Source organism: Psittacula echo, assembly GCF_963264785.1.
Source record: "Psittacula echo genome assembly, chromosome: 12".
NCBI classification, from domain to species: domain Eukaryota; kingdom Metazoa; phylum Chordata; class Aves; order Psittaciformes; family Psittacidae; genus Psittacula; species Psittacula echo.
In genome coordinates this window covers 11,829,698-11,853,039 of record NC_137747.1, presented here as the reverse complement: position 1 = coordinate 11,853,039, position 23,342 = coordinate 11,829,698, and the positions used below count along the sequence as shown (strand labels likewise).

Below are 23,342 nucleotides of genomic sequence, written 5' to 3'. Positions count from 1 at the left end.
GAGTAGGTGGACAGAGCACTGACACAGTCACCTTTTCAATGGGGTCCCTTGGGTTAATGTAAATTTTCTTAGCTGGATTATAATCCGTAAGCAAAATGTTTGCAAGCAGTGATCCATTTTCATTGCTTGATGTGCTCCTTGCTTACCTTCTGCTGTTCCCACTGCGAGGAAAGGGGTCTAATGCTGCTGTTTACTTGCGGGGTTGTAAAGCTAAGTGATGGAGGGAGGAGGAGGAGGAAAGAAAGAGGGAGAGGAAGAGGAGGAGGAGGTCCTGCAGAGGGAGACTGAGCAGAACTGGCTCACAAGACAATAAACAAGTTGGTTTGATTTATGGGCTTGTGAAGTTGGATTGCAAATGCTGCAGAAAAAATATCTGCTGATTTAAAAAAAAATGGAAACAGGTTGATTTATTTTTAGTCACTCAATCCGTTTTGTTTGACTTAAGTTGCATAAATGTTCTTAAAAGACCAAAATGTTTAGGCAAGCTGACGTCTGACAACGTCTCCTTCATGGCCAAGTGGTTCCTGTCACTGCATGGCACGTCCCCCTGGGTGACAGTGGGGCGATGCTGACCAGCCCCTCCAGCCTCCAGCCCCCAGCCCCACAGCAGCCATCCCACACTGCTGCCATTCCCCTCCCTACCTGAAATCCATCACCTCAGCCAAAGCTGCAGCAGACAGCAGGCATCAAACGCTCTGGAGCAGGGACTCTGCTACTGCTCTTGGGTGCCAGGTGGATAGCACAGCGTGGCTTGCAGCAGAGACCCAGCTAGCATCGTGGGATCCACATGAGCCCAGGAGCCACGTGGAGCTGGCAGGCAGCAGCAGCAACCCAATGGATGGAGAACCATCAGCATCACCCCAGCCCTCGATCCGCGTCCTTTTCTTGAGTTGGAGATGAGGTTATGGTGATGGACACAAAACACTGGCGGGTAGTCATCAGCAAGAAACACTAAGTGCGTTTTTATTATTCACTACCTCTGCTGTGACTGGGCAGCTTCTGTGGGGGGTGCAAAGCCCAGATGGTGAAATACTCCAGCCTGTGGCCTTTTGGAAAGAAAGGGGAAGAATCAAGCCTGCCCGTAGGTAGAGAGGCTCAAGGCAATGCAGCCCACCCACGCCAGCCTGCTGAGGACAAGGGCTGTGAAGTTTGCTGAGGGTGGCCAGGAGGAGGTGGACAGAACATGGCAGAAGCAAACTAAGACTTTCATAACGGTCACACAAGCAACTGAGTTCTCAACTATGGAACAGGAATTTGGGAAGGCACCAGGTGCCGACAATTTACCAGGCACTGCACTTCATCCTGGCTGAGGCACGTGCTATGTGTGCCATCGGTGCCGTCCCTCTCCTGAGGCCAAGCCATCACCTCCTGCTTCCTCAAGAACTTGGATGATAGAGTTGTGAAAGGACAAACTGACCCATTGACTGACTGACCAGGACAAAAAGAAGGATCGCATCCTTGGTAGTTATTTACATACTGGTAACGTTGGAGTCCCCTTGGGCAGATTTTTACCACATTCCACTTCATACAAGACACGTTTCAAATGCTCATTAATTTACAGAAATTGCATTTTATAGAAAATATGATACAATGAAATATAAAATGCACCAGGAGCATTTCAAAAGTCCATAGAGACGATCTTGCAGCCTAGTATACCCTCTGAAACGCCGTCCACTCATCACCGCAAGCTCTCGTCCTCTCATTCTTGCTTCCCTCCCACCCCCCTTTAAACTCTTAGCATTCAACTCCAGAATTAATAGAGATATCAAAAAAGCATGATTATCCCCTGGATAATCACCTTCCAATATTGTGCACATTCTTGGATTTAAATGAAAATATATCTAAGCACTTTTACAAGTTTTAGCGAACCCACTGCAAAATCGTCTGCAGAATATAAAACACAGGTAATCCAAGATTTCATAGCACATTAATTAAGTGGCTCATAATCCATTAAATGTGGTTTATATTACACATCCATGCAGTCTAAATCATTTTACAAACATTAGACATAAACCCACTAGTCCAAATCAGTAAAGGAAAAATGTAATAAAAAAGCTAATAACTATTCGTTATTGGTTAAACTGACCCTACATATAAACTAGGTAGTATGCTACCATTTATAATACTGATGTTGAATTATGCCTGGATGCTGCAAAACCTCTTGCTTACTTGGCAATGCTTGAGCGTATTAACCACAAGATACTCAATAGGCCCTCGTTGCACTTCTCCTCCAAAAAAACACATTTACTACAGATAGCAGCGCCTACCCATCAAATAGAAAGGACACACATTAGCTGAGTTACACAATATTCTTGAGCTTTGGCTACTAATGCTCCAAGGCATTAATATTGTACTAGACTAACTTCAGACTTACGGATGGCAAAGTGCTGATAAACTGCTCCTGCCCTTTGCGCTGCCTCATCCTCAAGCGGAGCCACTGCACAACCCCTGCTTCCACCAGGAAAACAGCGTTGGCTTTCCTGCTAGCAGGAATCCCTGGGGATGCGGGACACCGCCACCTAACCCAGCTGGTATTTACATCACTCCAAGGTCATGGGAGCCAACACACACCGATAGCATAAAAACAAACAACTGGGCCTTTGGTCATGTCACAATTTACTTTGTAGGGTTTAGGCAAGGGTTGTTGGAGATTTCTGTTGCACTAACCAAAGGCTTTATCAACGCTATAGTTCTATGCAGCTACATTGAGTGTGACCAGGTGATGGCAGAGCCCCCAGTCGGTATTTTGCATCTGATAACACTGAATTATATACAACATGATGACTAGTTCACCACCTGCTGAGGCTTAAAGATGGCTGTTCAGATTTTGACTCAAAACATCTTCCCCCTCCCCGACCCCCCCATCCGCTTCCACCCAGCACGAGTCACCCTCTTCCAAAAAGAGGCAAAAAAAGGAAAAAAAAGGGAAAAAAAAAAAAAAAAAAGGAGAGAAAAAAAAAGAAGAACCAATCTCCAGAGTTCCTTTTTGTTAAATCCTTCCCAGCTAGGACTGGCTTAAGGTCACAGGGAGTGCTGCCCAGGATGGTTGTATGTTTGTTTTCGTCACTCCTGAGATTGAAGGGAATCTGATACATGCACCAAAAGGCACTTTCAAATATATATATATATATATATTTTAAAAACAGTGCTTCTGTTCTAAGAAATTCAAGTTAAGACAGAGTGCCTTTCACTCTCTTTAGTCATAAAGCAGGTAAACGAGCAATATCCCAGCTGACATTAAAAAACCAAACCAAAAGAACAAAAAAAACCTGCAGCAGAGACAAGTGTTCATGCGAGACAGCTCAATATTCTAAAAAATAACATTGGAAAGGAAAAAAAAAGGGGGAAAAAAAAAAAGAAACCTCCTATGTCACCACTAAAAATAACAACACAGTCAGCAGGGGATATTAATTAAAAAAGCTGCCACATCTGTACAGTTCTTGCTTCTGCATCGGCTCTTTTTGTTAATGTTGTTGTCTGTGGGTTTGTTTTTTGTATGTTTTTTCTTCTTTTTTTCTAAATATTCTTTTCTGTCTTCTTCTTATATTTGTTTTTAAATAACGTGAGGTCAGTTTAATCTTCCTCGCCTCCCCCGTACATGTCCGCCAGTTTCTTGAACCTGGGCCCCCAGTCGTTAAGGTAGTCGTAGTCCTGGTCCCCGGAGCTGGAGGAGTTGAGGGAGCTGACGGAGCCGGCAGTGGAGCCACTGCCCTCGTAGTCAAACACCAGCAGGGAATCATAGGGGGGGGCTGTGGGGTCATTGTCGGCCGCACGCAGGCCCTGGGGGAGCAAACACAGGCTGTCAATAACCCACCATAGGTGTCAGGGTGATGGTGCGAAGAAGTGCCCAAAGAAGTGGTAAATGCTCCATCCCTGGCAGTGTCCAAGGCCAGGTTGGACAGAGCCTTGGGTGGCATGGTCTAGTGTGAGGTGTCCCTGCCCATGGCAGGGGGGTTGGAACTGGATGATCTTAAGGTCCTTTCCAACCCAAATCATTGTATGGCTCTAAGGAAGGGTGTTTGGGTAAGGATCTGGGCTGGTGGGATGTTTGGGATCCCTACAGCAAAGCTAAAAGATGATGGGGAAAAGAAAAATGATGATGGTGTGAAAAAGAGGGTTCTGCAGCTTCCCCATGTTTGGATACCCCCCTGTTGATCCCACCTGGATGCCCCCAGCAGAAACCCACTAACTCCCAGTGCCATTGTAAAGGAGCCAGATGGAGCAGGAGGGGAGTTATTTCCAAGGATCCAAGTCTAGACCTGGAAAGCTTTCAGTCCTGGACAGCATGTAGTTTCTGTGGTTGCCTGTTAAGATTTCCAGCTTGGCCAGTGAAAGAATGACAAGCACCCAACCAATAACCATTATTTTAATTTTGATGATTTGGATTCCTTTAGGAAAAACCCCAAACATCAATCCTAGCAAAATTCTGCAATCAGGAGAGACTTGGGGTATGAAATTCTGGGCAGAGGGTTGGGAAGCATTGCTGGTCCTGTGTGTTGTGGGCAGCAATGTAGGCAGGCCTTGGGAGATGAAGGAAAAGAATTGCTTTGCTGCAGCCCAGCATCAGGAAAAGCCCGGTGGAATAGACCTGCAATAAAGCAAAACATTCTGCATTCATACCTTCCAAAACCCCAGTCTCAGCATGGGGAGATGGAGCAGGTTTTACCGCAGCAAACAGCAGCCGAACATGTGTAAGAGCCAGTCTTCATGCACATAGATGTATGTAAATATGTGTGTGAAGGATGGGCAGGAGCAAAGGAAGAAGAAATTTTAATGATGAAAATAAGAAAAAAAGCACAGCAGGAAGTAGATATAATAATAGAATTAAATTGCTATAACATTTGTTTTTCTAACTTAGGAAATGAATGGTGTGTTTTGTCTCGGAGGAAATAATGCATTGATTGGTTTGCAACCACTCAATCACTCAAAACTAAAAACAAGATAAGAAACACTAAACGGATAGATATTTGTACAAGCAGATAAAGGAGCAGTAATCTAACATAAAATAAAGAAACCTTCTCTCATCTGGGATGAATTTCTCTGTTCTGTAAACTCTTTGAGGCTTTAGACCGAATAGAACTTACTAGGAAGGCACAGACTGGTGAAATAATTACAAGTCCAGGAGTCCCAAATGGGACCTTTGTCTCTGGGGAACCCACACAGCTGCCTTGCCACCACCTCCCTATGATGATGACACTCCTTTGTCCACATCCAGATAAAGCTTTTATTTCAGCAGCTGCAATACTCCCAGTAATCCAAAGGAGACTGGGATCAGGTTATACTGCCCGGATGCTGAAAAGCATGGCATTTGTGAGATCCACAGATCAGGAATCTTTGGCTTTTTCCTTGCACTTCGGCTTTTTACAGGCCCAACGCCTTTATTAGGCCAAGTCCTGTGTCCTTTGCTTACGCTGCTTATTCCCCTAGTTTGCATCTGACTTCTCATGTGAGTAATAGCATCACTTGGTCCATCCAGGCAGGAGAATGTTGCATAGCTGATCTTAGCTGACTGCTCAAGCTTTTAATATGTGACACAAGACACCCTACAGAACATACCTCATTAATAAAGTCACCAATATCCCCTGGATGTGGGATTACTGGTCTTATAGGATACTGCGGTTCAGCACCAATAGGTCTTTCATCCACCCTTCTGACTCCGGGTGTCTTGTTCAGAACATGATCCATGGTCTCTGGCTGCTGGAGCTGGCTTAAATCATAATCCTGTGACAAATGGAAAGGCACAGAGTGAGACGAAGAGCTTTTCATTCCGATCATCTGTTCACCTAATGTACAAACAAGTCGAGAGGTCTAATCCTATTCCAGTTGAAGTTCAATGGCAAATCTGATCAGCAAGTATGCAGCCCCTCTAACTATCTAAGTTACGGATGAACCTGACCTCTGAGTAGCTCATAAAACTGACCTCCTAAGAGTGCATCTTAAAACATGAGTAAAATCAAATATTTAAATACTTTGTGAATATTTCACATGGCATCTAAATCTTTGGGATAAAAAAATTGGCTTTTGTTTGCACGTACACGGGGATACACATTACTTTTGCTGAAATATGTAATACAATGTAAAGATGTTGCTACTAGACATATTATTGCAATTACATTTCTACAGAAGTAAAAACATTAAAATGTGCATTGCATTTATGCATGTAGGCCTTTCAAAGTAATTATGTTCTTTCTGCTCATGAAAAATCCCAACAGAATAGGTTTCTACCAAGGAATGAGAACCAGGTAATATTTCATTAAAAATGTATTCATGTAGGTAATGGTGTTTTGCTGCTCATCCTTTGCTGTTATTTTTAACGAATCCTTTCTAAAATATTTAAGCCTACAATGTAGTTGCCTGAAACCAGATACTTCAGCTGGTTTGAATGCTTATAGCAGCACTTTGTTCTACCGGTGAAACAGTTCTTGTGCTCAGACGGGGATGATTGAATCTCCATGAGCAATGTTTATAAATAACTTGTCAGTGACAAGAAAAAAGAAACGCCAATTGTGAGGGTTTTTCTGTGCAGTAAGAACTTCTCAAGTTTTGGGCAAAGTCCTTGCCTCGGCTCCCCGAGGTGGCTCTCGCCAGGCTCATCTGCTTGCCTTCGGATGCCACCGGGACCACCCTCAAACATGACCTTAGGACTGAAGCAAGCAAGAATACAGCCATTATATGATGCAGAGCCACATAATTTGTGTGAACATTATATTTGAGAGTGTCACAGGCTCTCTACTTGGGTAGGAATAAAACCCCCAGTGTCTTGAACATGAGCAACCAAACTTTGCTATTTTAGTTGAGGAAATACATCCCTAGCAGAGGGAAAGCACATCCCAGGAGTGCAGGCGAGGGAAGTTTTCATGCAACATCAGCATCTGTGTCTGTAAGAAGAAGCCACCACAGAAAAGCTGATGCATTCAGGCAGCCTGTGGCTTAGGGCTCCATCACCAAGCACAGCTTTGCCATCGTACGCTTTGCAGTGGAAAAGAAAATCCCCAAATGTATTTAGACACTTCTCACAAACTACGTTCAGAAATTAAAAGAAATTAAAGAAGCATTAGAGACGATTAAGTAAATGCAGGGAAATCCCACAGAAGCTCTAAGTTCAAGCAAACCAAAGCAAGTGCCTACAGCCACGGTTCTGGGGAGAGTGGTAGCTGCTGGCTGGGTTTTATAAGATCTCTGATGGGGAATGGTAAAGTACACAAATTTAATGACTGAAACAACATAAATGCTGTTCAAATATGAGTGCAGTGGATTGATTTTTTTGTCCCTCCCCAGGAAGCTGCCTAGGGGGTAGACAAATCCACTTGGCATCGGACTCCTGGCACAGTCCTGCTCCAATGCCAGTGTCCCAGTGACATGCTGAATCCCCTGGACCTCCACTGGCTCTCATTGATGTCCATGTCACATGAGGGAAGCCAATAAAGCTGCCTGGGCATAAACAAGGGGAACACAACCCTTTGCAAGTACTTTAGTGAAAATGCTGTGGTTTCTGCCATTTTGAGAGTACAGACTGCACAGATGCTCCTTGGCCACGACCCACAGGCTCTTCTCACCTGGTCTTCCTCTCCACCTCCCTCTTCATCATACTTCAGGATATTGTCCCTGACGTCGTCCTCGGGGTCAATCAGGAGCTGCTTGGTGTGGCGCTCCTTCTCCCGGCGCTTCATCCACACCACGAACAGCAGAACCATGGCTGTAACAGGGAAGAAGCTGGGTGAGCTGTGACCTCACCTGGTACAAGTCCAGGCTGCATGGGCCAGAACGTGGTGGCGTGTCCCTGAGCCTCACCTGCCCTCTTCCACTATGGAGAACCTCACTGGCTGCTAGTGAGAGGAATGAAATTTTGTCTTATTGCATGTTCTACTTCATACGGGAGGGCTCAGTGAAAGCTGTGAATGCTGTGACAGCCTCCACCACAAACACTTCTTTAAGATCCATCACCAGTGCTGATGTGGCTGATTTTTCTCAAACGTAAACCACACCATCAAACAGAAAGCAAACAGGAAGTGTGAAACCTGCAGCTTTCTGAAGAGATCTGATCTAAATCCTGAATTGTCAGGATTAGATTTCCACCTTTATTTCATTCAGGGGCACAAAACAAAGGTGGGGGGAAGACAGCTGCAGAGGTGCTAAGAAGCAAATGGGTACAGATGGCCCGTATCTTGTGCACAAGCAGCTCTTCCCCAGTGTGATGCAGCAATGCCTATTCAGGTCACAAGCCCTGGCCGTGGGAGTCACTTTGCTGTTGTCTGCAGTTGTCCAAGAAAGACTTGTTTGGGGAGGCTGTGTAACACTGGGTCCTGTAATTGGATTTGGACTCCCTCATACTTTTCTTTGGTGGATGAGGAAGGCTTTCCAGGCTTCCAAGATCACATTATCCAGGACATTAGCATACACATTTGGCCTTCGACTTGCAAAGCATCTCTAAGATAATTTGAAATCCTTTCAGAGAGCAGGGCTAGCTTTGCAGAACAAGGGAGAGCAGATCTGGTAGCACACAGCCAACCTCCTCAGGCATCAGCATTTACATGCCAGGACCTGGCAAACCTCTTTCAGCACAGTAACAGTGAGAGAGGAACAGTTCTTCAATCACGAGAAGTTTTTCCCAACTTAAACAACTTTACCCAAAGGGAATGCTGACTCCCTGCTCCACAACCTCATCCTTCACAAGTCCACTCACATCTCAGAGGTTGTGTGCTCCCCGTGATTTACTGTGTGGAAGTTGCTCTGGGAACCTAAGTCTCCACTAACATAAGGAAACCAGACTTTGTCTTCTTCAAGAACCTGTTAATATGCTTGTTTTCGTTCTCATACTCAGTAGCTGCAAATAATGCCATCAAAATAGAAATTAAGCCTGGGCAGCTGATGCAGTCACACCTCCTAGTGTCTGCTTCTCCCTCCATTCTCCATGCTGGCCACACACCAAGCTGTGACAGAGGTAATCTGCTGGAGAAGGGACAGATGGATGGACAGTGGAGGTGGGAATGCGTGGCCCAGGTTTGTTTCATCTGGGTCAGCTCTTGACCATGCCAACCTAATGCATCCAACACAAATGAACCCAGGCAGGACATAAGATCCCAAATGTTCTTTGCATTTTTTAGCTGCACAAGCAACCACGCTTTCTTTCCCTTTACCTCTCCACTGAGCCTGGGTGTTGCTTCACAGAGGGCAAGGATAGAGAAGAGACCAGACCCTGGGGATATGGGCGAGCAGCTCAGCCTGCGGCCCCACTTTGTGAGGAGGTGTTGAGGAGGATCTGAGTTCTTCCTCCCAGCACCAAAGTGTTTATACCCAACAGGAATTCAGTGAAGTGAGTGGAAGAGGACTGGACGGCTAATTACTGCCATTGTGTGCCAACTGGCTGCCATCCCCGCCTGCCAGCTAGCAGAATTGTTTTCAGATAGTTCAGCATTTCTTTAATGCTTATCCTGGATCTATTCAAGAGAGAAAAAAGAAAAGGGAAGAAAATGTAACTCTTATCTGCAACATAAAACCTCAGCTATTTAGCAGACCATTGAAGTCCTTTTCTCCTTGTTCCTTTTCAAGTCTCTCACAACAAGATACCTGCCTAGTCCACAAAGACAATATTATAATGGTTACTAGGGTTTATCTTCTTCTTCCCCCCCCCCCCTTTTTTTTTAATGCTACTTTTTCATGCAGTTGTAGTTTTTTTCTGTGCCATTAACGCCTTTACAGCTACCTTGGAAAAAAAAGGGACCTTCAAAGTGTCAATAGTGGATGTAGTGCACTCTCCTTCCTTTTATTCACTCTGCAGAATGGGAAGTGCTATTACTGCTGTTAGACCCATTTTCACTCTGCATGTAGCTTTCCTTGAAATCTATTGTCTTCACCCTTCACAATTTTTTATTGCATTGCTTTCCTAAATGTATTATTTGTGCAGCTAATACATCAGGTATTGGGAAGAAAAAAAACCTTTGAGCAAAGGTAAAGGCAGAAACTTCCTTCACCTGAGCAACCTTAGATCTGTTCTCTTGCTGCTTCTTCCTTTTAAAGCCATGAAACTTTGACCTGCTGACTCAAAAATGGACAAATAGCACAAAAAAACCCCGCATCTCCTTTTTCCAGGCTATTGTTCAGAGGTCACGATATAAAACAGATAGAAAGGAGGCAAAACACGGAAGGATGTAAATGGAAACTGTTCATCACATATTACATTTTTCATCACTGATACAGTGCTTTTGCAGCTCTTGAAGATAAAAAGAAGTCAATTAGAATGACAATGAATGTAAAAATAAGCTTTTGTAATAAAACCCGTAATTTAAAATGGGATAATGTATCTGAAAATGAAAAAAGGAATCTCTTAAATCAAATGTCCTTCAGCTAAAGTTAATTTCAGTCCATGGGATTTTCAAGTTTTTAAATCGTATTTTAGCACCGGATTCATACAAGACCAGCAAAAGGAAAGCCCCATGTTTAAATCACCTTTGTGGCTTCCAGTACAGCACTCCTTCATATCCCAGAGTACCAAACGTGGTGGGACCGAGGAATATGACGTCTTCTTTTGGGTGTGCAACTGTGGTGTGTTCGCAACAAATGCCCTTGCTGAAGGGAGCAGCCTGGAACATTTTGCCACTGGGACCCCTCACTCAGCAAAGGACAGGAATTGTGCATCGTGGCTAGGCACAGGATGCTTCCACTGGCTCGGATGGGCTGGAGGAGGAACGGGACTGCATGGCCACACACACGGTTTTCTTGCTCGTTCTCCAGACCAATATAGTAAATCAATTATACAACAATATATTCCTATCGCTGGCCCAGGAGGGTGGATGTTTGCCCAAAGATGACCCATTCTCTTAATGTACCACATCATATCCACATTAAAAGACATTTGTAGCATACGTCGCTCTGTCTGCTCTCTGTTTAAACACATTGGGGGTAAATATTAAATGTGATTTAGCACCATAACTCCCATTAACTTTAATGGGAGTCCTATGGTTTCATCCTGTGTTCCTTGATGAATATTTACCTCATTGTTCATTTCAACGCTTGTTTTTATCTGTTCCTACTGTGCCAACTCCTGCTTGAAGTTATAATGATATCATTTTTATTTTTAAGTGTGGGCACACATGGTTTTTTGTAATGCTCATGGAAGCTTGGGACTAACAGCGCTGATGGGCTAAAGGGATGGCTTTGCCTCGAGCAAAGGGATGGCCAACCCTTCTTTGCGACGCACTGCCAGCTCTCCAACGCTCCAAACAAACTGAGGATCCTTCCTCTTAAAGCACTCATCATCCACCACAATCTTTTCCTTTGAACAACCAAGAAACTACAGCTATGCATTGGCTTGGCCAGGGACTAGCCAGACTCTCACAACCAGTGCATGAGGTACTGGAAACCAGTATATCCACAGCCAGCCAGGAACCTGAGAGGTATGGGACAGTCTGCCACAGGATTTTGGACAAGTCCTTCAACTCGGTCCTGCACTCACTAGCTACAAGATGTTCTCAGGTGTAATTATGTTTGTAAAGCTACTGGACGTCCTAGAAAGAAAAGCCCAATGCATGCAGAGAGTGCATTAGCTCATTCTGCTGATGCTGCATTGAAGGAGCTTCAAAAGCAGACGTGTGAACCAACCCCTGCAGCCCAAAGCTCACGGCACTGTCCCTTGCGTGAAGCTCTCAAGGCTCTGGAAAAACACCATGTATAGAAGTGGGACAAAAGGGAATGTTTCCCAGCAGTGTGAGCCTTGTAACACTTACTGAGTAAAATGATGATGCAGATCAAGATGGCAATGATGGCACCCGTGCCCAGCCCTGCCGCAGCCACCGCCCCGATGGTGGTGCAGTCGCCGTTCTCATCGCACGGGCACACTTTCACTTTGATGATGGACGTGTTGTACAAGGGGGGGTTTCCCGAGTCCGTCACGATGATTGGCACATCATACACACCCGCCTCCAGGTACGTGATTCGTAAACTGAGCTGGGCGTAATCACCTGGAGAGACCAAGACAGACAGACAGACAGATGACAGACACTGGTAGAGCCTTGCAGCCACACTTGTAGATGCAGGGCTCCTCTGCTACAGCAGTCTTTTGAGTCCTGAAGAAGAGGCTACCAACAGCACTTGGGCAGGACAGTTTCAGACTTCTGCCCTAACAGCTGGGTCAACAATCAGCCTGTGCTTTGTAAAATACTGTGTTTGCACTGCTGCACTAACCTACCTCGATGCCATTTGCAAATCTGGTTGCATGTGTTTAAAATGGCATGAAATGCAAATAGTAAGGCATGGACGATGCTCCTTGGATCTGGGCTGCAACTGTGGAGGGTTTCTGCTCACCCACCCTCCCTCATCGGGACTTTTGGGAAGCCCATTGCCTGTTGATGACATGCTCAACCAAGCAATCCTTCCTGTGTTCCCTCCCATGGAGACAAAAGAGCTGTGGGACTGAGCCCTGAGCTGTGAGGGAACAAGCCATTGCCCCCAGCCTGGCAGAAGGTGCAAGACCTCAGTGAGAGGAAGCAGCTTTGAAGCCAAAACCAGCCTGTGGCTCCCTGACATTTTCCATCCTTTGCTGAAATTACCAATAAGAGGAACAATTATGGTTACACACTGCAATATAAAAATCCTTCACATGCTGGTAATCTTCACACTTACCTGGCCCTCCTGGTTCCATGGTAAATTAAAAGGCTGCCTTTATGCAATTATGGTCAGAGAAATGAACATTGATCCTGATTGTGGCTTATGACAATTACACTGGAGGAACATAAGGAAGACTGATAATAGCTTTTTTCCCCTTGGCCATTATGGATGATTTATACTCTGTTCACTACTGATAACTGTTCATAATTATGAACTGCATTAAAAAAACCCCAAGTGCCAAGGCTTTTAGAGTTATGCTGCAGGTCTAATACAAATCATTTCTGATTAACTATCTTGTCTATAATGTCAGCCATAATGTGCTTTAAAAAATAAAAATCAGATAAAAAAAGTAGGAAAGTTGGGAAGTTTGAAACCGCATGTGGCCTCATTAGTGAATCAGAGTCCAAATGTCCTCAGGATTGCCTGCCCCATTTACCATTCAGCCGTGTTATGGTCCAGTTCTTCCTCACCGCAGATGGCACACTTGGCAGCTCGAAGACAAAGGGCCCGACGTTTGGATCGATGTCAGCATCCGCGGCTGTTATGTTGATGACATTCAGGTTTGGCTTTTCACAGATCTGTGCCTCCTTTGGCAGGAGCTCAGGAGCATTATCGTTGATGTCGATTAGGTAGATCTGCAGAGTGCCAGTGCCACTTGCAGGGGGTATACCTGAGTGCGAGAGGCAGAGCCAAACACGGACCAATGACCATCACTTGAGAAGCTGTGGGACTGACAACAACCCCCTGTCTGCCATCCAATTTCAATAAACCAGGATTTTCACCCTCCCTCCTTGGACCTTATTAGGGACATACTGCACTTTCATGGTCCCTTGCTTTAAGAGATATTATTAAAAGTTCCCCAAGCCTCCTAATGTTGCTGTTTTTCACTCCTGCAGAACATTGAGGTTGAGTTCTGCAGATTTGTAGCCTACAGCATTGTCCTTAGTCAAATTCTAAAAATACAAGGAGGTGACGTCAAGTTGCTAGTGCAAATTTTGGTACTGGCTGTTTTGAAGATGAATAACCGTTAGAAAGATAGCTAACATGAGGAAGAAGAGGGCTTGGAGGGGAAAAAAGGTAAGTAGTGTAACCTGTTGGTCAGCATTTACTATAACACTTGCTAGTCAGTATTTAGACTTGCAGACTATTACGCTGCTGCAAGGAAACCCCATCCCACAGTTAGCCCTAGCTTCAGTGGTGAAAGGTCCCTGCTCGAAGCTATGAGCTAACCATCATCATTAGCCCATGGCAGCAGCAGCATGTCCCAACATACAGTACTTCATCTTCCCTACACTTGTCACAAACAGCAGGGATGCTGCAGCACAGCAGTCTCAGTCCTCCAGCCCCTTCTTGATGAAAAGCCACATCTGTCTGACTAATGACCACTTACACAAAGTGATACCTGCCCTAGCAAGAGAGAGCAGCCTTCCCTGAAATGCCAAAGTATTCTTCATTGACTTTGTATTTTTAGTTCTAGCTCTTCCTCGCAGTGCTGGATGTAAAGCTACACAAACCACTTCCTCACTAGGCTTCCGAGTGTTGCTTCTGCTGCTACAGACTTTCGTTCCTATATTCCTTTCTCATTTCTGTTCCATTTTTCAAAGGAGCCTTGAAAATCCTTCTTTCAGGTTCCCACATAAGCTCTTCAATCACTGATCGCACCCTTTCATCTAGTAAGCATGGGGTAAGTCTCCCTCTAAAACAATGTCTTTGATCAGCCTTGAAAGTTTCTGGAGAGACAGACAAGATGTTGGGGCTGAACGTGAAAACTGACTTTTGGGACCAAGCAAAGTGGTTTCACTGTTTTCACATTGACCAGAGTTATCTTCTGGGATGAACGCAAGGCTCACATTCTAACCTCTGAGATAGACTGAATGGGAACTAGCAGTCCTGAGAGGCGCTAACTGGCATGTGGCTGAAATAACCTGCAATTGCTGCACGTGGAAATGCAGTTTTGTAGGGTTATTCGGTATCGCTGGGCTCTGGGTCCTGGTATTTTGGTTCTTTGTGCTCCTGAGTGCAGTTCTGGGGCAGTCTTAGGAGAAATGAAAAGAATCGACTCTCCTTTTCCTCCCTCCCTTTTCACTGCAGAAAAGACTTTTCTTAAAGTGAGTATCTCTGCACTGTAGCCCAGGGAGAGAAAGAAAGCACGTCCAAGGAGTACTTGGCTGAACTTCTTTATCATATATTGAAAACAGCAAAAAGAACTTCAAGAAAACAAGATGCTGCTGCTTCTTCAAGAAAGAAACAAAAAGCTCCACCAAAACCCTTGAGGCAAAGCCTTTCCTTAATGAGCACACGATGCTGGAGAGCCTGGAACTTTGGAGAAAAGTGGAAAGAGTCTATTAGCCTCGATCAAACTTTAGCTGTTATCCTAAGCACTCTATACAGAATTTTAAATAAGGTATAGCTTTATGTGCATTTTAATGGCTCCAATATATGAGTGATGGATTAATTTTTCAAAATACAGAGATTTATGTATGTCCTTACTTTCTGAGCTGCTGAATGATGGATGTGGAAGTGCTGACGCATTGCAGTGTCAGCACTGAAGCCAAGGAAAGGGGTTAACTCCTAATCACATTGCACTAAGTGCCTGCGATTTGCAAGGTCAGATGGTGAGGATTAGTTTGATGAGTTCAAGCTCTACCACTGCTTTTGTGAATAGTCTTGACCAACTTATTTGATCTGTTTTGTGGGTCTTGCAGATGAATGCTGCTGGATCCCCTTGAGACTATTTTAGATTTTGCTGTCCTGGCTGTGAAGTGGAACCTTAGGATGGGGCTAAGTCTTACCACTGATAGCACAAAGAAGGCTCAAACCTTGCTTCTTGGTACTGCTACTGAGCATTGAAACTCTTCCATGAGTTTGCTTTGCCCCTGTGACCCTGGATGCAATGACTGAAGTGAACCATGAAACCCCAGAGGGAACAAGTTTTCCTTAGCCCTACAAGCACCACCATAACTGCTCACAATGGACATGGCACCCTTCAGCCTGAGGGATAACAAGAGCTAACACACTCCGCTCTGAAAGCACCTACAGAATATGAGCAATATACTAAGGTGCTCACAGCCAAGCCTAGACTTAATTTTGTTACTGAAGCATGGCTCTGGTTTGATGTGAGTGCTCAGCACCTTGAAGGGGGAAGGTGAGGGTGGCAGAAGGGGAGGAAGACCCTCTTCTTGCCCACGGAAACTACTGAGGCCTCCACAGAGCCTTTTCCAAGTGGGGGAACTGATGAATGAAATAACAGCATAGCCACATTCTGGTATCATTAGCAAAAAGGTCATCAACTCCTCCTAATTAGAATTAGGAAGAAAAATCCAGGGCAGCAGCAATGGACTGTGTGCCCTTAAGTGCTGAGGTTCACAGTGCTAATTTGACCAAAAGTACTGCGTGACCTTAAATGAGTAATGAAGAGCAAACTTTAGTGGGACTTCTTCATGAGATGATCTGTACTGGCCTCAGTGGCTTTGGTCCACCTGCATCCAGATGCTCTGATGGTGGTGGGACATTTCAGAAATGGTGGTGGACAGAGAGAGATCAGCCTCGACGACAGACCCACAAACAGACGCCTCTCATGAAAGCCACAGCAGTTCAATGGATCATCGGTTTATTTTCAATACCCTCTGCCATCCCCTACAATTATTTCTGATTTCCTGAAGGAAGGTTTCTGGAATGCTCTGATCAGTACCTTTGGGATGATCACCAGGACCGGTGTGCTCAGCAGCCCTTGGAGAGCACATCCCTTTGACTTTTTTTTAAGTTCAGGCTATACTGAACTCCTGAAATTGATTTTCCATTTGTCCTCCCCTTCCCTTAATAACACTCTCTGTATACTGTGCACATTTAATTTACTCCAGCAATTTCCCGTCCCACTTTCACATTTTTGACCATAAAAACCTGGGAAAAAGATAACTTATACTGACAACTCTGTCAGGGCATCATTTCTCTTAATGCATCACATTAGAGTCTTATTGAAGCATGAACAATGTGAAGCCTGGGCTCACCGTTGTCAGCCGCCAAGAATGTGGCCTCGTAGACATTATTCTTAATGTAGTCTGACTCTCGATCAAGGACAGCAGCAGTAGTGATCTGACCATTTGTGGCATTAATGTTCAGCCAGTTTGCAGGATCTGACAGCTTAGAGTATCTACAGAGAAAGGAAATAAATACACGGCAGTCTTTTCACTGACATATCCTTAATATTGCTTGAAATAAGGTTTTTCTGGACTCCTGACCCATGATTCAAACGACCTTTGATAACTGGTTTTGTTGACAAACAAAACGCTAATTGAGTATCTGGGTTTTGACCTCTACAATTACTCAATTTTTTTATTTCTTTCATTTTAAAGGCTTTTCTTTTTACTAAGTGCCACTTACATGCCAGCTTCCTGCTGCTGGGAGTGGACATAGCCTGAGGTCTCTGCAGCCAGGGAGAAATGGGGTCTGTGATGACCACTGCATTTGTATGCCTGAATTAGAGGATGTATTCCTGTTCTGTCCTTCTCTCAATGCTGCCTTTCCTAAAATAGCTCTTGCTCTAAAGCCTTTTGTTTTCTATTCTTGTTTTCTGCCCTTCGCTAATAAATAACTGTTTGGGTAATACCACACTGGAAAAATGGCAGTTTCCAGGTCACTCCTTTCTATCAGAATCGTATCTTTAGCAGCATCTGCCTTGGGGTCACTATAATGGGAACTCACAGCTGTATTGAGGCATGGACCCAGGTCTGATTTCCTGAAGCATTTTTATATAAGGATGCTGGGGAGGTACTCTTCATTAGGGGCTGTAGTGACAGGACAAGTGGTAATGGGTTCAAACGTAAACAGGAGAAGTTTAGATTGGACATAGGGAAGAAGTTCTTTACCATTAGAGTGGTGAGGCACTGGAATGGGTTGCCCAGGGAAGTTGTGAATGCTTCATCCCTGGCAGTGTTCAAGGCCAGGGTGGACAGAGCCTTGGGTGACATGGTTTAGTGTGAGGTGTTCCTGTCCATGGCAGGGGGGTTGGAACTGGATGATCTTAAGGTCCTTTCCAACCCTAACTATTCTATGATTCTATATGTTCCTGAAATAGCAGGTAGAGGTGATCCTATGCATGTGCGAGGTTTGGAGAGAGCTGGAACAAGTGGGTCCCCTTGGCAGTCCCCAGCATGCCCTGGGGCTGGAAGAACCCAAGGGCAGATTCATATCCGAGAGACTCAGTCAACTCATAGACCAAATCTGTTCATGTCCTGCACTGCCAGATATGAACATGGTTTGTTCTGGGCAAACTTCTTCCATGCTCTCCAGATCGATGTGTTCTGTTTACCTTTCTCACTTGCTTGTTTTCTTGGTTTTATTTTATTCCTTACTTACTAGAACAACAGCTTGAGTTGAGCTGGACCCTTATTACCTAAACTGGAAGCTAGTAAATGGCCAAATTACTGAAATAAACAAACCAAAACTGAGCTTATTTCATGGGTAACTCAGACCTGCTGATAGTTTTATATAAATTTTTGTAGTTGGATACACAGGCAGGAGGGAAGGCTTCTGGTGAATACCCCTTTCCAGAAATGGACTGTTTGAAGCTGAAACTCAAAGTGGAACTCGAGCTGCATCAATCCATGTGAGCAGGAAAGCAACACGCGGCTGCACGAGCCCTTGCCAAAGGAAAGAATTACATTTCATGGAGCTAGACTCTTTGGGATGTTTTCATTTCTTTTTAATATCACTGCTGTGAGTCCCCTGCCCTTTCTCTGCTAAATGACCAGGCATCCAGCCTCAAAGCTGACTTTGTGAATGTGTCTGCGGCTAATGAGGATAACTTGAGATGTGACGCTGGTCATGCCAAGCTGTGCCTTACTGGAGATGCTTCTGCTTCCTTTTCTTCCATTTCTAAAAACTCCATTTCATCAAAGACTGTTTAGAGACTGAAAACTGGATCAGCTTTGAGAAGTGCTTATCATGGATCTGTAGGCTTAGCTGCTTGGGTATCTTTTCCCCCTAACTCACCAATGCCAACTGTGAAGAAAAAAACAATATATCCTTTGCATAGCTCACAAAGACAGGACCCCAACAATGCCCCACTGCTTTTTGCCAAGCCTTGGCATTGGGCTGTCCCTGATGAAAAGGGTGTAGGAGGGATTGTACTTGGGTTTGGAAACAAAGTGCTGGTAGATACACAAAATGTGTGTTCTGGAAGCCCTAGGGGAAAACAACTCAAGTAATTGGCTGCTCATGTTCACAGAAAGTCTTACAGGACCCTGCACTTGCTCTGTGTGATGACAGGAACAGTTTAGCAGAGCCGGTCCTTCTCCCAGAAACGGCAGATGCTCCTTTGGATTACAGATCATCCATCTCTGGGTTAGAGGGAGTATTCAGTCAGAAATGAGCTGTCCTCTCCTCTGAAAACCAGCCTTGGTACAGACATGAGGGAAATAAAGACCCTTCAAAGGCCAGTATTTCAAAAAGAATATAAGAACTGGCTTGTTAGTGAGGATGGTCTCTCTCCTCAGAAGTCACAATACCTGTCTAAAGACAACAAGAGAAGGCAGTGAGTAAACTATCATATTCTAGACCAGACAGCTCTGTGCCAGGTGAAATATTTCAAACTCTTCCTGACACGAAATGTCGCAACTGATGTAAGTTTAAGCGGCCTTGGATGCGCTCATGGTGTACACTCAGGTTCTGCGAAAAATACTGCTGTCCTTACAGACGGAGTGAAAAAGAAACAAACTTCTGTGCATGCAGAAGTAGCCAAGAGCAGCATTTCCCATCTGCACAGATGGAGGCTGAAGTACCTGGAAAAGGTGTCACAAGGACTCTCATTCACACACACATTTTTACCCAATGCAATTCCTGGTGGGAAGGTGCATGAGCTGGGGTCCTGAACAATGGATTCAGACCCCAGTTTGCCAGGTGGGACAAAAAACCCCAGTGAGTGACAGCCTCCTGGCTGCAGCACAGACTAAATTTGGTCTTGAACTGCTTCGATCAAACATCTAACAAGGCTAAAATTTTTCCAGCTGCATCCCCTTCATAGGGAAGGCAACTAACGAGGAGGATACGTTTGGCAGCTGGTCTGAAGGGAAAGGGAAGGTGAGAACAGATCTCATTCACTGCAGAGCAGGCAAGGGCTGCTGGGGTGCTTTATTTGGACTGGCATTAGTCAGATAAAGACCAAGTGCCAATGGCATGTGAATGGGTGTTTGACTGCTCAGGTAATATTTAACTATATGACATCTTAAGAGCCTGCTCAGCAGCTATGTGTAACCGAGCCAGCCTTGCTCTGAATGGGCTGACAGCTCCTCTGTACTATGCTTTTTAAGCCAGGCTGAACCTAAATCCTCTGGAAGCAACACAAGACATGATTAAAAATCCCAGTAATTCCCTTTGGAAATCTAGCTCTTAGCCCCTTCTGTGCCTCAGTTTCCCCCCTGTAAAACAGAAAATAACAAAGCTGTCTTTTTCTACGCCTCTGTGTTTACAAAGTGCATAAACAACATAGGTCAAAGCATCCTTGACAAGTCAGAATCAAAACATTTGGTAGAATGCAGCCCTGACCTCTGTGGCTCTGTAACCACACAGAGACCCCTTGCTATTGACTGCTTGCACTTGAAGCTGCCAACTGCCCCTCTGCAGGCCAGTAATGTGGGGTCCAACTCTGCCTGCCCTCCTGCACCCAGCCACTCTGGCTTACCTGGAGCAGGGAGGATGGCGAGTTCACAAGCCTGCAGGACACTCTGCAGCACTTGACTGAGGGTGCCAATCCCTGCCAAGCATTTTACTCATCTCACATCAGTTAGTTTGTGAAGTAGCTTTCAGCTGCTTCGCTCTCCAAACTTCTGCAGCTGCAATCCCCCCACCTGTACATGAGCTCATTGGCTGCCTGGTCTCCCACCTTAGTGCCTGCTGCATGAAGCGATCAGGATCCACGGCTGAAAACGTCGTCAGGACTGTCCCCGTAGGCACCCCCTCCTCCAGCCTGATTAACTTGTGGTTCGTCGGGAAATATGGTGCTTCGTTGACATCTGTGACTGAAATGGTGACTCCTGCGGTCGACTGGAAGGACATCTGGATGCCACTGGCCAGGGGAGCTTGGTTTGATACCATCACTGTCAGCATGAAAGCTCTGTTCATCTCGTAATCGACTGCCTAAAACAAACAAACAAGCAAGCATAGAGCCAAGCACAGAATAAATTCTACTTTCTGGCTGAAAGCTGCAAGATTTAGAAGGCAGATGACATCAAAGTCACCGCCTCAACTCGTTTCCTCCTGTGAGCTCAGTTCGTTTGAAGGTGTAAATCCAGACCAGCTTCAATCCAGTGGAGGATTTGGCCTTCCAGTATTTGGGTCAAATAGTTAAAAAACCCCACAAAATAAAAATTGCAAACAGCAGGGGGGATTTGCCCTCTGTTTTGTTCTAGTGCTAAGTGGTTTCCAAAACAGAACTGTCTGTGTTAGCTGAGCACTGAGTGAACAAATCCACCAAGAGCTGCTCTAAATGCAACAGGCAGAGCCTGTTAAGAGGGACTGGACAGGTACTTAACAATGCTATTAGCATTTAAAGCTGCTAAGTAACTGTGACAGTCTGTGAGGACTCATGAGCTTGAAGTGCTCTTCATTCTTGCTCTTAAGTGAGTTTATAAGCAAAGGTGGAGCTGCAGTGGAGAAGGCCTGGTCTGGTTTAATCAGGCCATCCTTCCACTGAGACCTCTTGTCCTCTTGCAAGACACCTTGTGATCTCCTGAGGTTGCCTGCATACTCCTACAGATGTGATTTGCTGTTGGGTGGCCACAGGTCTCTTCTCAACAGAAACATAAAGATGGTGTGTCTCAGGAGCCAGAAGGAATGAAAAGCCTTTGCTGGCACAACTGACCGAACCACAGTATAATAATAATTTCTAAACCATCCCACTCATTACTATGAGGGAAGTCACTAATCATCTGCCAGGGAGGCTTGAGTTATGCAGGATCACACCTCTGCTTGTTAAAAAGTGCTTTGCCATGATTTATAAATGTAGAAGTGGAACCATTCTCCCTAATCCTTTCTCCAGTGCCAAGTCTGCAAAGCGGACTCTTCCCGGTGTAAAATACCACAGTTACATTGATTTCAGTAGAGCTGTACTGATTTACATCAGCAAGATCTGGCTTCTGTGTTCTGTTTAAACCCCAGTATTGTCAGGAGAGAAATCAAATCATAGGAGGCTACATGAGAGAAACAAATTTCAGGGGCAAAAGGTAAAACATTGGAATCTCTATTCGATTGAAGTGCAAATGTTCCTATTGCTAAATGGTTTCCTGACAGGCAGAGCCAACATTTAGTAAATAAAAGGAAGCATAAAGATTCCCAGAACACCCACCAGCACTGACTCACAGACTTGTCCTGCATTCAAACAAGATGCATGGTAAAGGATCCCATTTAAACCTTATTCAAGGCTTCGAAATAACTTGACTAATGCATTTCCTCAATTTCTTTTCACAACCCTGTAATTTATATTTCTCTAGTCTTATTTATCTATTTCTTTTTGTGCTGGCCTGTTTGCTAACCTTGCTGGCACGTGGTGGCAGCATCCCCAGCACTTTGGTCTGCAAGACCATCTCATCTGCCTCCTCTTCTGTGTCCGAGTCCCCTTTCACATACTTTGCTGTCAAAAATGCAAGGTAAAATCAAGAGTTTGTGCCTTCACAGCAGTGTCCGTGCTGTTGTCCCTAGTGGGACAGAAGCACCTTGCAGACAGACACAGTCCAGCCCTAAGTAGAAATCCTTTTGCACCATTAAGCAATTTCTACCACAACAGTTCATACTTCTGCTCCCTAAAACTGCCTCCCTAACGGTGCACAGAGCACTCTCTGCTCTTCAAACTGCACTAACCCTTCCATTTTAGTGCATCTCACTGAAAATGCTACATATTCGTCAGTCCATGGACATGGTTTAGTGGTAGACTTGGCAGTGATGGGTTAACATTTGGACTTGATGATCTTCTAACCTAAACAATTCTATGATTCTATGACAGCAGGATCCTATAAAACCCCATAGAGCCACCACATCTGGGACAAGGAGGTGCTGGGCTGTTGCCTGCTTTCTAATTGTATGTCCATGAACCACATAACATGAAATTAAAAAGTAGCACTTTTGCAGATACCCCTTGATGGATGTTCAGCGTCTGATCTGGCCCAACTGCTCTGAAACATCCCCTTGGAGATGCTGCACATCCTCCTTCACTAGCGCCTCTGACCTGGATGCAGCAGAGGGAAGCCGCGTGTCCTCCTTTTCTCAAGGTATTTTTAACTAAAGTGAACAAATTTTTCTTATGTTATTGTTGAGGCAAATAATAACTGAAGCCTCGGAAGCATCTCCATTATAAATTCAGAGCTCTGATCCATGCAGAGTTTATAATGCATTTTACTTAGCTAGCTGCCACAGGGCAGCCACTGCTGCTCTGGGAGATTGTCTTCAGACTCTGTGGTATGTCATCTGAGTGGAAGTTTCTCTCTTCCCTTGATCAAGGCTTTCTTTGAAGATCAGGGTCTTGCACAGTTATGAAAACGGTTTGGAAAGGCATGAACAGAAGAAGGAAATGTTACACTTTTGGTGATCGGACTGAAGCTCGGGTTTTGCTGAGGGCAGCTGCAAAAATGCCCTGCCTGCCAAGAGCATCATCTGAACTCCAAAAGGCTTCTTGGTTTGGAAGCATTTTTGGCCCTCCATTCCTGACCCCCAAACTGCTGGTGAAGGGGTGGGATTCTTCACAAAACACT

General features: G+C 44.9%; 1 protein-coding gene across 1 annotated transcript in view; it reads right to left on the bottom strand.

The window, feature by feature from the left end:
* Positions 1–2,371: 2,371 nt before the first annotated feature.
* Positions 2,372–23,342, bottom strand: part of LOC308226345 (cadherin-4) — a gene marked incomplete at its 5' end in the record, with an annotated part of 462,244 nt that continues 441,273 nt past the window's right edge. Inside the window, 7 exons of the mRNA XM_080628000.1 lie at positions 2,372–3,780; positions 5,557–5,721; positions 7,557–7,696; positions 11,724–11,957; positions 13,040–13,273; positions 16,611–16,753; positions 20,483–20,736. Of these exons, the coding sequence (XP_080484126.1) occupies positions 3,574–3,780; positions 5,557–5,721; positions 7,557–7,696; positions 11,724–11,957; positions 13,040–13,273; positions 16,611–16,753; positions 20,483–20,736 (1,377 nt within the window). The 3' untranslated portion in view covers positions 2,372–3,573. The remainder of the gene's footprint in view (positions 3,781–5,556; positions 5,722–7,556; positions 7,697–11,723; positions 11,958–13,039; positions 13,274–16,610; positions 16,754–20,482; positions 20,737–23,342) is intronic.